Genomic DNA, 15,862 nt, shown 5'->3' with positions numbered 1-15,862 from the left:
TAATGCTTCTGATCAGCTATTCTGCATAATTACTATTTAACAGTGATGGAAACATTTAGCTCCTCTTTGATGCAGTGAGTATTCTTGTGTTGCCACTTCTAATATCTTTTCAATTTTTATTATTTTTTAAATGTAACAGCCCTTATTCACCAAGGCTCCTGGAGTTTAGTCAGTTTAATATGTTTATTATGCACTCCACACCCATCCTGTGGGCGGTAGTCAAAAGATTACAGAGGTACATAATGGGTCCAGGGACTGGGCCCCAAAGTTTTGATAGCTGAGCAAGTTACAAAGGTAATGAACTCTAGGTAGATATGTTCACAATCAGGACAAGTTACAAAGGTATTTACAGATTATGGAGGTATATCTGTAAATACCTTTGTAACTTGTCCTGATTGTGACCATATATACCTAGACTTCATTACCTTTGTAATGGCTCCCGGAAAACGGAACATTGCCACAATAAAATGTCACATTAGTTGAACACGTGTCCTTTTACCTAACATATTGTTGGTAATTCTACCAACATTATTACAAGGCAGGATGATCCAGGGAAGGAACATTCACCATCACTCATGCTAGCTGTCTCCAGATATACACTATTACAGTACAGGAGGGCCCTGCATATACACCAGGTTAGGTGCTGGACTATGTAAAGTGAAAAATCACTGTAAAGTGAATCATAGCCTTTTTTACTTTCAAATGCATATAAAAGCCTGATAACATGTTTACAATATTATATATTTAGTGAGCAATATAGCTAGGCCTAAAAAATGCATATACAGTACACACTTTACTTACCTTAAAGAGAGTTTACTTCATGTAATTAGGGAATTTTTCTTGGAAATAGTCACCTGAATTTTTTTCATAAAGGTTTGAAATATAGTAAAGTAAAAAAAAGGTTACAAGTGGTAGGAGCTTGACCAGCAGGCATGTTAGTGTGTGTTACGTCTGGGCAGTTATTAGGACCTGATGTGCTCATGTGGTGTAAGCAGTTCAAGGAAACTGGTTAGCTGGGTTTGAGTTCTGAAATAGGGAAGTACAGTGCCTACATTGAAATATGAGTGGGGAAGTTGTAGTTAGTAGGGTTATTGAAATAGTGAAGTCTTTGTGCTTCTGGCAAGACTATTATGGAATGAGTGATGGTTGATGTGTTTTCTTCTTTGGGTGACCTACCTTAGTGGGAGACAGCCAGTGTGGTAGAGAGTAAATATTTTTCTTCCTGTACTTTATAATTAAACATTGTTATTTGTTCAAAATTGTACACTTTTGGAGTTTAACAATACTTCCAGCAATCCTGCTTCTTGTGCACTAAAGTCATATTTTTTGTTAGATAACGATCAGGTTCCTATTCCTCTTAAGTGAACTGTTTTATTTCCCAACATTTGCAAGTTGTTGAATACTTGATATGCTTTTACTTTATATGCTGCTGTCTTCCCCATCACAGTCACTGTAATGCATCAAAGATACAGAATTCTGATTCTGATTCTACATTACTTCAGAATTACAATAATTTTCTTGCAAAAATAGCTTTGATGGGTGTGCAGCACTTGCCTAGCGCACAAAATACACCCCTGACGAGTATCAAACTGGAGTTTTTTTGGTTTATGGGCCATAGGATAAATGAGGTTTGACTGTGTATCATGTAGTATTCATTCTAAGACCTGATTTATGTAACTGAGTCATTCTTGTTAAAAAGAGTCATTGAGGAATAAAAAATTTAGTATTTATAATAAATAGTTGAGGCAAAAAAAATGTATGCCTATAAGTTCATTGTTATAGCTAAATCAGCTATATAAGGATACATTTATTTTCATTCCCCACCAAGAGAGGTTCCTTACCATGACTGAGGAACTTTTATCTTGTCACCTTCCTCAGATCAAATTTAAATATCCCCCAACCAACCCACCCTCTCTCCTCCCTCCCTTCCTTCCATCCCTCCCTCCTTTTCCTCCCTCCTTTCTATTACACAAATATGTGCGCCCATGCACTCTTTTCCCCTAGCCTTCCTAAACTGCAGTCAGTTCTACCCTTACAGGCTTCTCAATCACTGGAGCCAACTAGCCTCTCATAACTCTCCCTCCCAACATCTTTGTTCCACTTTTCTCACCCAGAGTACATGTTACACTGCCTTCCACTTCCCTTCCTCCACCTTTGAAGTGTTTTGAGAGGTTTTCCAAATCTTACAGCCCAGCCTTAGGCCAGGCTTGTTTGGTGCTTTGCTGGTTAACCAGGTTGTTGCTGCTGGTGACCCACTGGCTCGCATATCAATCATAGCTTGGTTGATCTGGCACGAAAGACATGTGCCCTCTGTGAGAATTAACTCACAACCCTTGATCTACACGGTTACTTGAGGCCATGATAACAACTTATGGAGACAACCAGTATTGGACCTCAGTAACCTCTCTTCAAACTGGGAAACTTGACAAGACCCTCATCTAAGCCTAAACTCACAATGATTTGAATGACTACATAACACATTAACACTCTCCTACTGATAATATTTTATCACTTCCTTCACTTGCAACTAACACAGCTACTACTCGTCTTACACAAAATCACACCATACATGCATCTCTTATCATTTTACTTCTACCACCTCACCTCAATTTTACGGTCTATTATAATCCATAACTATCAGCCCTGCTTACTCCTACTGTTGTATGAAGTGCTAGCAAAAAGTTCCCATACTCTTAATTTTTTCTTGCTTCCTGAGTGAAATATGGCAGCAGCATAGAACATGCTATGCAGTACACTCCTTTGTGAAGTAGCATGACAAGTGTCAGTGCAGTTGGTCATTCTGTTGAGGTTAGATGGGCATTTTTTGTCATGTCAGCATGTTGGGTTTTTTGTGACAGAATGGAATCTTTAAAAGAAAGAACTTCGTGTGTGTGTGTGTGTGTGTGTGTGTGTGTGTGTGTGTGTGTGTGTGTGAAATTCTGTTTCGAGCTTGGTAAAACAGCTAGTGAAACTCTCAAAATGCTTCTGCAAGCATTTAGCTATGAAACATTGGGCCTGACAGTGTTTTGAATGGTTTTCTCTATTCAAAACATAATGAATATCAGCTGAGGATGATAAACACTGGTTGTCCATCGGTGTCAAAAACAGACACCAACATTGACAAAGCAAGGAAGGGTATTCATGAGGATTGTTGCAGAGTATCCAAGACGTTTCAAGTGCTGTGGGAATTTCTTATGGGTCATGTCAAAGCATTTTGGCTGAAAATTTGAGCACGAGGTGAATGACTGTGAAATTTGTGCCCTGCTTGTTAACTCAAGACTGAAAAGGCAATTATTTTCTGGCCAAAAATAACATGGTGGTCATGTCTCACCCTTCCTACTCACCAAATCTGGCTCCCTGTAACTTCTTTTTCTTCACAAAAATAAAAATGGCACTTGAGTGCAGGCATTTTAACAATGCGGAGCAGAATCGAGCAGAACCACAGGCTGTGTTAGATGCCATTAGGCAAACAGGGTTCCAGAATTGTTTCAAGAAATGTCAGAGGTGTATAACCTCCCAAGGAGAGTATGTACTTCTAGGGACACAACCTCAATTAGGATTCTATAAGGTAAGCGTTTCTTTTCACTACAGTTTGGGACACTCTGATAGCACCTCATATTACAGTACTAGTAAGTAATGTCAAATCTATATTGGCATAACAGAGGATATAAGGAAATCAGGGGCCCTTTCAGTTGTCCTCAGTTTAGACTCTGTGCTGAAGCAAACATTCTTTCTTTGCAAGATTGCTTCGGTATTTTGTTGCTATCTCGATCTTCATGACCCCCCACATATGTAATGATCACATATGTTAATAAGATTAATCCATTTATGTTTTGATCTCATTTATTGCCTTTTTAATCTCCACACTCAAGCTGGCAATGTTTCCTAATTTGCCCTGCACTCCCATGTTATATATTTATTCCTCCCTCTTTGAGAAGTTCCAGTACATGTAGTATTTCATTTTTATTCCTCCCTCCTTCCCTCTGTACTCAAAGACCAGTGTGTCCCTTTTAAACATGTGATCACTTTTATTCACTTTTAATCATGTGCTCACTTTTATTCACTTTTAATCATGTGCTCACTTTTATGTACACATTTTCAATACTTATTTCCTCTCAGTTTTTACCCAGGAAGATACTAGCGAAATTCCAGAAATAAATTATGTAGAACAGGACGATAATAAACTATGCACAGTTGGGGTAACTAGTGACATGGTCGTCAGACAAATAGAGAAATTAAAACCTAATATATCCTCAGGCCTTGATGAATTGTTTGCAAGAGTTTTAAAGGAATGTAAAGAGGAACTTAGCAAAACTTTGGCTAGTCTTTTCAACATACCACTACAAACTCACAGAGTGCCTGATAAGTGGAAAATGGCAAATGTAATACCTATTTACAAGGCAAGTAACAGGTCCTTAGCTTCGAACTATACACCCATAATCCTTACCTCCATAGTGGGAAAATTTATGGAATCGATAATTGCCGAAACAATTTGTAGCCATCTTGAAAGGCATAAATTGATTCATGAATCTCAACACGGTTTTACAAAGGGGCGTTCCTGTCTTATGAATTTACTAACATTTTTCACTAAGGTGTTCAAGGAGGTAGATCATGGTAATGAATATGATATTGTGTATATGGACTTCAGTAAGACTTTCAATAGAGTTCCACACCAGAGGCTATTGAGGAAACTTAAGGCACACGGAATAGGGGAAATTTTTTCCTGGGCAGAGGCATGGTTGATAAATAGGCAGCAGCAAAGAGTTTGCATAAATGGGGAGAAATCAGAATGGGGGCACGTCACAAGCGGCATTCCGCAGGGGTCAGTGTTGGGCCCATTGTTGCTCGCAATTTACATAAACGACATAGATGAGGGAATAAATAGCGGCATAGGTAAATTTACTGTTGACACCAAAATAGGCCATCCAATTCATTCTAATGAGGACATTAGAGCACTCCAGGATGATTTAAATAGACTGATGCAATGGTTGGAAAAGTGGAAAATGTAGTTTAATATAGACAAATGCAAAGTTCTAAATGTTAGACAAGAAAATAACCATGCCACATATAAACTAACTAATGTAGATCTTAACCCTAAAACTGCCCAAACGTAGATCTACGTTCACTCGCGCAGCGCTCTGAACGTAGATCTACGTTCAATTTTATATGCTGCCGTATGTAAAAAAAAAGGTAGATCTGTGTTTGGAGCACTAGCAAGTGAACATAAAGCTACGTTTGGACAGTTTAAGGTTACTACTACTGACTGCGAAAAGGATTTAGGAGTTCTGGTTAACAGCAATCTAAAACCAAGACAACAGTGCATTAGTGTTTGCAATAAAGCTAACAGAATACTTGGCTTCATATCAAGAAGTAAAAATAGTAGGAGTCCTCAGGTTGTTCTTCTACTCTATATACCCTTGGTTAGGCCTCATTTAGAGTATGCTGCTCAGTTCTGGTCACCACATGACAGAATGGATATAAATGCTCTGGAAAACGTACAGAGGAGGATGACAAAGTTGATTCCATGTATCAGAAATCTTACCATTGCAGACACTGCAAGGCTCCAGGTGGACATCAACCAAATCTTTCAGTGGGCTGCAGAAAACAATATGAAGTTCAACGATGAGAAATTTCAATTACTCAGATATGGTAAACACGAGGAAATTAAATCTTCATCAGAGTACAAAACAGATTCTGGCCACAAAAGAGAGCGAAACACCAACGTCAAAGACCTGGGAGTGATCATGTCGGAGGATCTCACCTTCAAGGACCATAACATTGTATCAATCGCATATGCTAGAAAAATGACAGCATGGATAATGAGAACCTTCAAAACTAGGGAGGCCAAGCCCATGATGACACTCTTCAGGTCACTTGTTCTATCTAGGCTGGAATATTGCTGCACACTAACAGCACCTTTCAAGGCAGGTGAAATTGCTGACCTAGAAAATGCGCGCATAACGGAGATAAAACACCTCAATTACTGGGAGCGCTTGAGGTTCCTAAACCTGTATTCCCTGGAATGCAGGCGGGAGAGATACATGATTATATACACCTGGAAAATCCTAGAGGTACTAGTACCGAACTTGCACACGAAAATCACTCACTACGAAAGCAAAAGACTTGGCAGACGATGCACCATCCCCCCAATGAAAAGCAGGGGTGTCACTAGCACGTTAAGAGACCATACAATAAGTGACAGGGGCCCGAGACTGTTCAACTGCCTCCCAGCATACATAAGGGGGATTACCAACAGACCCCTGGCAGTCTTCAAGCTGGCACTGGACAAGCACCTAAAGTCGGTTCCTGACCAGCCGGGCTGTGGCTCGTACGTTGGTTTGCGTGCAGCCAGCAGCAACAGCCTGGTTGATCAGGCTCTGATCCACCAGGAGGCCTGGTCACAGACCGGGCTGCGGGGGCGTTGACCCCCGGAACTCTCTCCAGGTAAACTCCAGGTATGAGGATAGACTGAGGGCCCTGAATCTGCACTCTCTAGAAAGGCATAGAATTAGGGGGGATATGATTGAGGTGCATAAATGGAAAACAGGAATAAATAAAGGGATGTAAATAGCGTGCTGAAAATTTCCAGCCAAGACAGAACTTGCAGGAATGGTTTCAAGTTGGAAAAATTCAGATTCAGGAAGGATATAGGAAAGCACTGGTTTGGTAGTAGAATTGTGGATGAGTGGAACAAACTCCCGAGAACAGTCATAAAAGCGAAAACGTTGTGTAGCTTTAAAAATAGGTTAGATAAATACATGAGTGGGAGTGGGTGGGTGAGAGTTGGACCTGACTAGCTTGTGCTACTAGGTCTGATGCCATGCTCCTTCCTTAAGTGGAAGTGACCTGACTAGGTGGGTCATTGGTCTAAGCGGGGGTTGACATGGACTTGCTTCACATGGGTCAGTAGGTCTGCTGCAGTATTCCCTCTTTCTTATGTTCTTAAGTATCAGAGGAGAGATTCCTGGCTGCCCACTGCAAGGCCTATCAGGTAACCCTAACACTTCACTAGTGGCGGCTCATAGCGCCAGTAATACCTATACTATCATACAGCATCAAACCTCTATTTTTAATAATTTTTTATCTCATTTCAACAAAAAATAAAAAATTCGCTTATAAATACACTGAGAACAACATGCAACAGATTTTTCCTGTAATATATTTGTCAATTGCAAATTATTTTAGCGTAAGGTTGATGAACTCATACGTCTGGCAGTGAGCATCTGGGGGGACTGCAACTCTGCAGCGCCTATGGATTAGCCGCCACTGCACTTCACCCAAATACAGTATTAATATGCTGCTTTCTCAGTGAGGAAAGAATGCTGAATTCATTTTTGGCATCTTTGTTGACTGGATTTACTGACTGCCTTCACTAAAAGTCTCACCTCTGACACAGACTCCCTCTGTGACTTTTTAATGTAAATTAACCTACACCAATTATGACATTCAGTTTACACCCTCACTAGCCCTCACCTCTGCCCCTTCCCATCCTTATAGTCCAATCCACTCTTGTGCTGAATGGCCCATATGGGTTTAGCTCACGTTTTCAGATACTTTATAAGAATGATGTACGTTGTCATTAATAGATGTATAAATATATGAATAGATAACCACTTTGATTTTGTAATATACATATACAAAATTTGCTTCATGTTTATAAGAACTAATGCTGCTTCAGTTTTGCTTGCTTTAAAATCAAAGTCAGCCAATATTGAAGGTTACTCTTGTTCATTAGTGTTATACACTTGTGTGAAGGAACTTCATGATTAAAGTTTTAATATTAATATACAAGCATCTCTTGAATTTCAAAGTTTGGTTTCAGTATACTTGTAAACACATTTTCCACTTTGTTAGAGGATACAAATATCATTTAATATGACTAGAGGTAATAATTCATGAATTTCCTACAACAGAATCATTTTAATTTTTGTATTTCAGATGGGAGGATCACCCTACAACACCATTCATTGTCTTAGTTTGGAAGGCTGGGACACATGCACCGTGAGACACAACAGGTATGTGTAGAAGGCTGGGACACATGCACCGTGAGACACAACAGGTATGTGTAGAAGGCTGGGACACATGCACCATGAGACAACAGGTATGTGTAGAAGGCTGGGACACATGCACCGTGAGACAACAGGAATGTGTTGAAGGCTGGGACACATGCACTGTGAGACACAACAGGTATGTGTAGAAGGCTGGGACATGTGCACTGTGAGACAACAGGTATGTGTAGATTATTATTATTATAATCAATGGGGAGCGCTAAACCCATACGATTATGCAGCGCCTGTGGGGGGCATGTGGAAGGTATTCAGGCTTAATTCAGGGAACTGGAGCACAGATCCAATTCCCTAGATCAAGAGCCCTTCACCAATGTCAAGGAACCTTCCTTGAGGGGTGGTATGTGTAGAAAGCTGGAACATGTACACTGTGAGACAACAGGATTAGAAAGCAGTTATTGGTGGTATTGACTGTTAATTATTCTCCCTCAGAGAGTTGATCAGAACAATAACTGCATTTTAATCTTCCTTGCTTCCATGGTACCTGAGAATGCTTCTAGGTTACTTAAAACCAGTTACATTACCATTTCTTGTAGAACAGCAGTTACAATTTAACATGGATGAGACAGCTAGGGATATGCTAGTACGTATATGAACCAAGATATGGTTGTCGCACCTATAATGTCGTCAGTGCTTGCATTTTGCATTGTAACATGGCTTCACACCACATGCATTGACCCAGGGTGAGCATGCATACCCATGAAAAAAACAGGAACAGAAGAAAATGCCTTGAATCACTACTCATTCATACCTCAGACACCATTACCCAGAACCAGGGAAGTTTCTGGTTAGCAGGGCCCCCTGGCTCATATGATCCTCAGCACATACCATCCTTCTCACTTGACAATCAGGTTCACACCTCATGAGTCTTCATTACCTGCTCTCCAAAATATTCATATCTATAGTTACTATGTACTCTCTATAGACTTGAAAAAGCTTGGTGTCCAAGTGAAACATTGTTCTCGATAAATGTTTCCATTCTGCCACAGTATATCATCAAGTATGTCCTGTTGACCTTATAATAGTCCTTTAAATAAGTTATCATCTAGAGTGCCTATTCTTTCTCATTTGCTGGGTTGTAAGTGAAGCACCTCACTGTCAATGACTGGGACACTTCAGGAACTTATGTATATGAGAATTTAGGTACCAAATTAAATGCTTTCTGAGGTAAAATTTTCTTTCTCTTTCACTGTCTTTTAATCTTTATGAATTCTTTTTTCCATTTTTTATTAAGTAAATAAGGTAGATGTGTAATGATGCTTCAGACATAGTGTCAACACTGTTTGAGTGCCCTGCTATGAACAGTGGGGTCTTAGTACCTTCATCCAACATTTTGTCAAGATTCTCTCTGTCTGCAAAACCAGAGAATTTACTTGGATCTGCTTCACTAAGTACAGAGTCAGCAAATTTGCTGACTTTGATGTTCTTCTGTCAAATGGTATTTGCTTGTAAGCAGCTAAAACTAATTCTTCAAAGCTATTAGATGCTAGTTCAGGAATAATGTCTATTAAATTTATACTCAATGCTTACATTATCAAAATCAAAGAATTAATGGCACTATGCTGTAGATACAGATATTTATTTAAAGAATGTTTGCATTTAATAACAAAACAATTACACATCACTTAATAAATCATATGAACCTTGGCACTTTATCTGATATACAATGCCAACTATCTATAAAAAGACAAAAAACAGGATACACAAATAACCCGCGCATAGGAGAAAGGAGCTTACGACGACGTTTCGGTCCGACTTGGACCATTTACAAAGTCACACTAACCAGAAGTGGAGCAGGTCCAAGTCGGACCGAAACGTCGTCGTAAGCTCCTCTCTCCTATGTGCGGGTTATTTGTGTATCGTTCCAGTCACGGTATTGTGCCTTTTTTTGTTAAAAAACAGGATAATACTCATGAGCTTGGACAACACTTGTGGCTATCTGTAAACAAGAAGTGTTCCCACATCATCTAGTCTACACCATTACTGAGAGACAGCATGTGCAGTTCTAACCCACAAGTACAGTATTTAACATCTCGGCTGCCTAAAATGTGAGAGGATAGGAATGAATGATCAATAAATAAATCAATCTTTATTACAGTATAATTGTACTTTTTAATATTAATTACTAAGAATTTTACAGCATCACACTTCTTATGTTTTCAGATCAAATTCTGAAGGTTCACTGTCAGAGGCTACAAGACCTCAAGAGGTGGACTTACCAGCCCTCGAGTCAACAGACACACACCAAAAAAATTTGGCTAGGTATAACAGCAGGTTTCATGCTGTGTATAAGATACACTTGTGGCATATCCTTGACTAGTTTTAAGCATTTTTCTTTTTTACTCTCACAGCCTGATTTGAGACAATCTTACTTAGCCTTAAAGTTTGCACTACTTTGCTGTTGCTGTAGTAGCAGTGGCAGTTTAAATGTGCCAAGATTGTTAGTGCAAGTGAGCTTACACATCAGTCCAAACACAGTCGTTGGATGGTAACACTCATATTAGCAGAGTGTGAGAGGAAGAGGCCCAGCCTGCCTCTGTTGCCTATAGACCTAAGCATGGAGAACTGAGGAGGAGGCCAGGAGTGTAGCGCTCACATCCGGCATCATGTGATGTCACACAGCTAGTCACTGAGCCAACTGAAAGGGAGCCTAAATATATACATGGATGATATGATCTACAATATACTACACAAGTATATATATAGGGGAATTCAGCAGCTATACTGACACTTATTTCTATTAGTAATATGCAACATGAAATATATATAAGCTCATGTGATCCCCCTGAAGCCTCTTAAGTGAAAAGCATTGTTCCACAAGGCATAGTGCTTGACCGAATTCTTTTTCTCAGTCTTATATCTGATATGTACCAAGACATAAGTCATAGTATTGTATCATCCCCTGTAAACAATGCTATTATCTATGTGCAAATGGCATCCATTGAGTGCACCACAGTAATTCAAGTGAGGGGTTTGGACATCCTACAGGTGTGTGTGTGTGTGTGTGTGTGTGTGTGTGTGTGTGTGTGTGTGTGTGTGTGTGTGTGTGTGTGTGTGTGTGTGTGTGTGTGTGTGTGTGTGTTAGTGAGGGGAGGCAAGTGGTTTTTATGCAGTGATGTGTTGTTGGATTGTGAGCAAGGTAACATTTATGAAAACTGGATAGCCAGACTTGAATCCTGGAGGTAGAAAGTACAGAGCCTGCACTCTGAAGGAAGGGTGAGGATTTTTCAGTTTGAAGGGCATCTGAGCTTTAATGTAGGTAAGCCTCTGGCAAGATATCAATAGAGTGAATGATGGTGAAAGTGTTTCTTGTTTTTTGGTTCACCCTGTCTCAGTGGGAGATGGCCAGTGTGTTAAAAAACAAAGCAAATGTTTATGTGAACCACAGAAAACAAGGCGATGTTCAGTGAGAACAGAGTACAGTCACTGCTCTAATCTATGGAAAATTTGAGGACATAAAATTGAATGCATAATACATTACAATTAAAAAATCGATAGAGTAAAAGAGGAATACGAGAGGTTTTGTGATAGTGTAACCATCTTAGATGATCTTGTATTCAAAGATCACAATACTCTCTCATGAAACAAGAGATGCCAAGCCAATGATGATACTCTTTATAGCATGAATAATCCCTAGACAACCGGTGATATTGCAGATCTGGAAAATTTACAGCAAAATTTCACGGCTTACATTATTTCATAAACCTAAATTTATCGAAATACCTAGATCTCTGTCTGCACGCCATAAAAAAAATTGCACTAGACAGGCATCTAAAGTCAGTACCTGACCAGCTGGGCTGTGGTTCGTACATCGGTTTGTGTGTGGCTAATAGTATTAGCCTGGTGGATCAGGCCTTGATCCACTATGAGGCCTGGTCACAGACTGGGCCGTGGGGGCGTTGACCCTCAAAACCTTCTCCAGATATATAGCTTATAAAAGCAGGAGTCATGTAGATGATGCAAAATACCTATAGTAAAAAGCAAGGGTAAAGAAGAGCTAGCAACGGATTACTGTTTTCAAGAAGGAAGTAGAGAAAATGTTCCAACCCATTCCTGATAAGCCAGGGTGTGACTCCTGCTCAGGCCTGTGTATCATAACCTTCATCAACCTTTGATGCAAAGAATTAGAGGTACCCTCCATTACTTTGAATCAAACCTGATTGCCTCCCATTCCCCAGGTGCTATGTTACCTCTATGGTTGTAGTTCTTCTCCATTAATGTATAATTCAATACCTAAATTGCCAGGTTTTTAACTAGGTGGTCTGACCTGAGACAGGGCTGTGTAGGGAAGTAAACTTTTTAAAATAAAATATGGAGATATATCTGGAGAAGGTTTCGGAAGTTAATGCCCTCCCCAACCAGGCCTCTGTGGATCAAGGGCTGATCATCCAGGCTGTTACTGGTCTGTTGGAAAATGTAATACAAGATTCAACACTAGGAAGCATATTAAACTGCCTAGTATGCCTCTTGTATTGAAAACTAAGCAAAACTTTTCAGATTTTTGGACTGCAATAGAGGTCACCAGTTTGACGAGATGAAACGAGCATACGCTGACATTCTTTATCGCTGGGGCCTGCTACAGCAGCGTGCTATGGTAAGTAATATTCGTGTTCACATTGAAATATTTGCAAAATAAGGATGCCTTACTAAATTTTAAACAAAATTAATCCAAGGATTGTTTAGTACTATGGTAGTTACTCATTTAATAGAGTTAAGGATGTCAGTTGTTGGGCCACTGAACAAGGGCAGCTCAAGAGGATTTATATAGGAGGGGCTTAGGGGTGGCAATCTAGTTGGAACGTATCTTCAAGCAGTGTTATTTTTATTTGGGGTGGTTTTTGGTGGGGCTGATAATATTTTGGGGGCCTCAGCTCCCTCTTTGGCACTCCCTGTCAATGAATAATATGGTAATGAGAGACAGTCATATGAAGTGTATAATAAAATCTAAGATTTGGTATTCTGACTGTAAAATAATGAATTTTTAGTCAAAATATTTTAATGTTAATAGGAAAGAGTGCAAAAAATTTGAAATAATCATGTTTTCCTCATTGTTAATTAATCACTTTATTTCCACATGATACATTGTACAGAACTGGATGACATTACATCTTTCTCATGGAAAGCCTCTTAGTCATGCAGGGCAGTTTGAGCAAGCTTAAACCTAACTTTTGTCTAGGACTATACAGTGGTACCTCGAGTTTCCAACTTAATTCATTCCAGAATTTGTTCCCATAAGGAATAATGTAAATTAGATTAGTCTGTTTCAGACCCCCAAAGTACACTTACAAAAGCACTTACAAAAATTCACTTACATAACTGTTCGAGTTGGGAGCTGTTTGAAACTCAAGGTACCACTGTATTAGACAGCAATGATTTTCATAATACAGTACAGTACATGAATATTAAACAAATGTATACAAGGCAGATGAAATAAAGTTATGAGACTTAATCAAACAAAGCAGTGAACAAAACATCTGAATAAAGATTTGTTTTACAAACTATCTTTACTACACTTGTTACCACCATTCTCCAGGCAAAGCTCAGTGAATACTAAAACAAAAATGATTTATATGCTGATTGTAGAGTACTTTATCTTTAAACAGATAATAAATTACAGGTCCTGAAGTATCTACAAGTACAGCCACCAGCACATAAAGGAGTGGAGTTTCAGACTGACTGTGTTCACTGTGGCCAGTCTGCCAAAGGGCCACAGTGTCTATATTGTCGCCGTTTTTCCTTCAGCTGTGCAATATGCCATGTTGCTGTCAAGGGTATGATCTGCTGTACATTTCTAAATTATCCACTTGGTCTTTCTGCTAAATTACAGTAAAACATATCTCATCACTAGGTTCATGTACAAAAATCACTTTAGTATTGTATTTTTTTTTGTCACTTTGTGACCGTAATTCACTTAGTGGTTTACATTTTTAATAAATAGTTTAATTTTATTAGTAAATTTTCAACTGTGATTGTCATTAGCTACCTAGACATTCAAACTATGTGACTACGTTAAACTTTTTCAGTTATGGTGATGTTGGTTTTAGTCATTGAAATTTTAATTTCTTTTTCCTTCTTCAGAACTAAATCATTGTATCTGATAAAACATTAAATATTGTTGTATCTCACTGGTTTATAAAATTATTTTTTTTTTCAGGAGCCAGCAATTTTTGCATTGTATGTGGTCATGGTGGTCATGCATACCACTTGTTGGAGTGGTTTCGTGACCATGACGAGTGTCCTACAGGTTGTGGCTGCGATTGTATTGAAGAGATGGATCACCTCTTCAGATAATCAACTAACAATCTCAATAAAGATGTTACACTCAAAATTATATAGTTTTCATATAACAATAATTTTATTTGTTATTGCCCATATTCTTAATTGTTAATAATGATGTTTCTATCAGCTTGAGTATCATATTATAAACAAATTATTGTGAACATTTATGCCCAAGGCAGCCATTGTTAATAAGTAGGTTTTGATTTAGTAAAAGATGGCTATTTTTCTTTGTCTAAGTCAAAGTTATAAGTTTATATTAAATGTGGAATTCTTCACCGATGTTTTGTACATGTCTTTTCAAAGTGAGAGCAACTGGAACAACTTTTAATATATGTAAAGAGGCTAAATTGTATTTTTTTTAATTCCTAGAGAATAATGATGCCATATATGACTAAAAGAGCTAGTGTGAAACAGTATCTTTAGCTGTTTAATGATGTCAATGCAATGACTTATATAGAGATCTGTGCTGTATCACCCTTGTGGGTTTAGTACTTAGTTATAATTATAAATAATACAGATGCAAATATTTAAAAGTTAGACAAAGTACATAAATATAACTTCATGTGACTATATACACAGGTATACATCTATTAGTACAGTGGAACTTGGTACTTGAACAGCTCCGTACTCGAACAATTCGGTATTCAAACGCTTGACCGTTTGCTCGGCACTTGCCCAAACATGACCTGCCAGAACTTTGCTGTAAACTATTTTGTGTTTCTTCACATTTTTTGGCATATTTTAATATTTGCATAAGTAAGTCACCATGGAGCCTAAGAAGGTTAGTGATAAAAGCCAACCAAAAAGAAAGTTGGTTGGGAAAAACTCGTTCTGTACTCGAACAGATCAGCACTCGAGCAGCCTTCTGGAACTAATTAAGTTCGAGTGCCGAGGTTCCACTGTATGTACACTCAGTGGTCATGCTATGTGGTACACAGTTCTGGTACTGGATAGGGCTTTTTTTCCCCAGAACAGCATGAATTCATCATGGCATGGCTTCAATAAGGTGCTGGAAAAATTCATTAGAGAATTTAGTCCACGGTGACATGACAGCATCACACAGTTGCTGCAGATTTATTGATTGTATGTTTATGGTGCAAGTCTCCTGTTCCACCACATTCTGACTTGACAATCTGGATGTGACAGCAGACAATTTTTCTAATCTTCAGCTGTCCAGTTTAGGTAACACACGTGAACGATTACAGGGAACAAGAACAACTGAACAATTACACCACACTATGTGGCCCTTGTGGGTTTACTGTTTAGTTTTGATAATGAACAATTACAGAGGGAACAAGAACAACTGCATAATTACAGAGGGAACAAGAATGAACAATTACAGAGGGAACAAGAATGAACAATTACAGAGGGAACAAGAATGACTGAACAATTACAGAGGGAACAAGAACAATTGAACAATTACAGAGGGAAAAAGAACAATGAACAATTACAGAGGGAACAAGAACAATGAACAATTACAGAGGGAACAAGAACTGAATAATTACAGAGGGAACAAG

At 38.8% G+C, this 15,862-nt stretch overlaps 1 protein-coding gene across 5 annotated transcripts in view; it reads left to right on the top strand.

The window, feature by feature from the left end:
* The window catches only part of Wdr59 (WD repeat domain 59), a 123,732-nt gene extending 109,040 nt beyond the window's left edge, over positions 1 to 14,692 (top strand). For all 5 annotated transcript variants that reach the window (XM_053784557.2, XM_053784553.2, XM_053784554.2 and 2 more), the window contains 5 exons: positions 7,939 to 8,015; positions 10,230 to 10,328; positions 12,564 to 12,660; positions 13,684 to 13,837; positions 14,221 to 14,692. In XM_053784557.2, the coding sequence (XP_053640532.1) occupies positions 7,939 to 8,015; positions 10,230 to 10,328; positions 12,564 to 12,660; positions 13,684 to 13,837; positions 14,221 to 14,357 (564 nt within the window). In that variant the 3' untranslated portion in view covers positions 14,358 to 14,692. The remainder of the gene's footprint in view (positions 1 to 7,938; positions 8,016 to 10,229; positions 10,329 to 12,563; positions 12,661 to 13,683; positions 13,838 to 14,220) is intronic.
* Positions 14,693 to 15,862: the final 1,170 nt, after the last annotated feature.

The sequence above is a fragment of the Cherax quadricarinatus genome, chromosome 60 (genome assembly GCF_038502225.1).
Source record: "Cherax quadricarinatus isolate ZL_2023a chromosome 60, ASM3850222v1, whole genome shotgun sequence".
Lineage (NCBI taxonomy): Eukaryota > Metazoa > Arthropoda > Malacostraca > Decapoda > Parastacidae > Cherax > Cherax quadricarinatus.
This window is presented reverse-complemented; position numbering and strand designations above follow the sequence as displayed.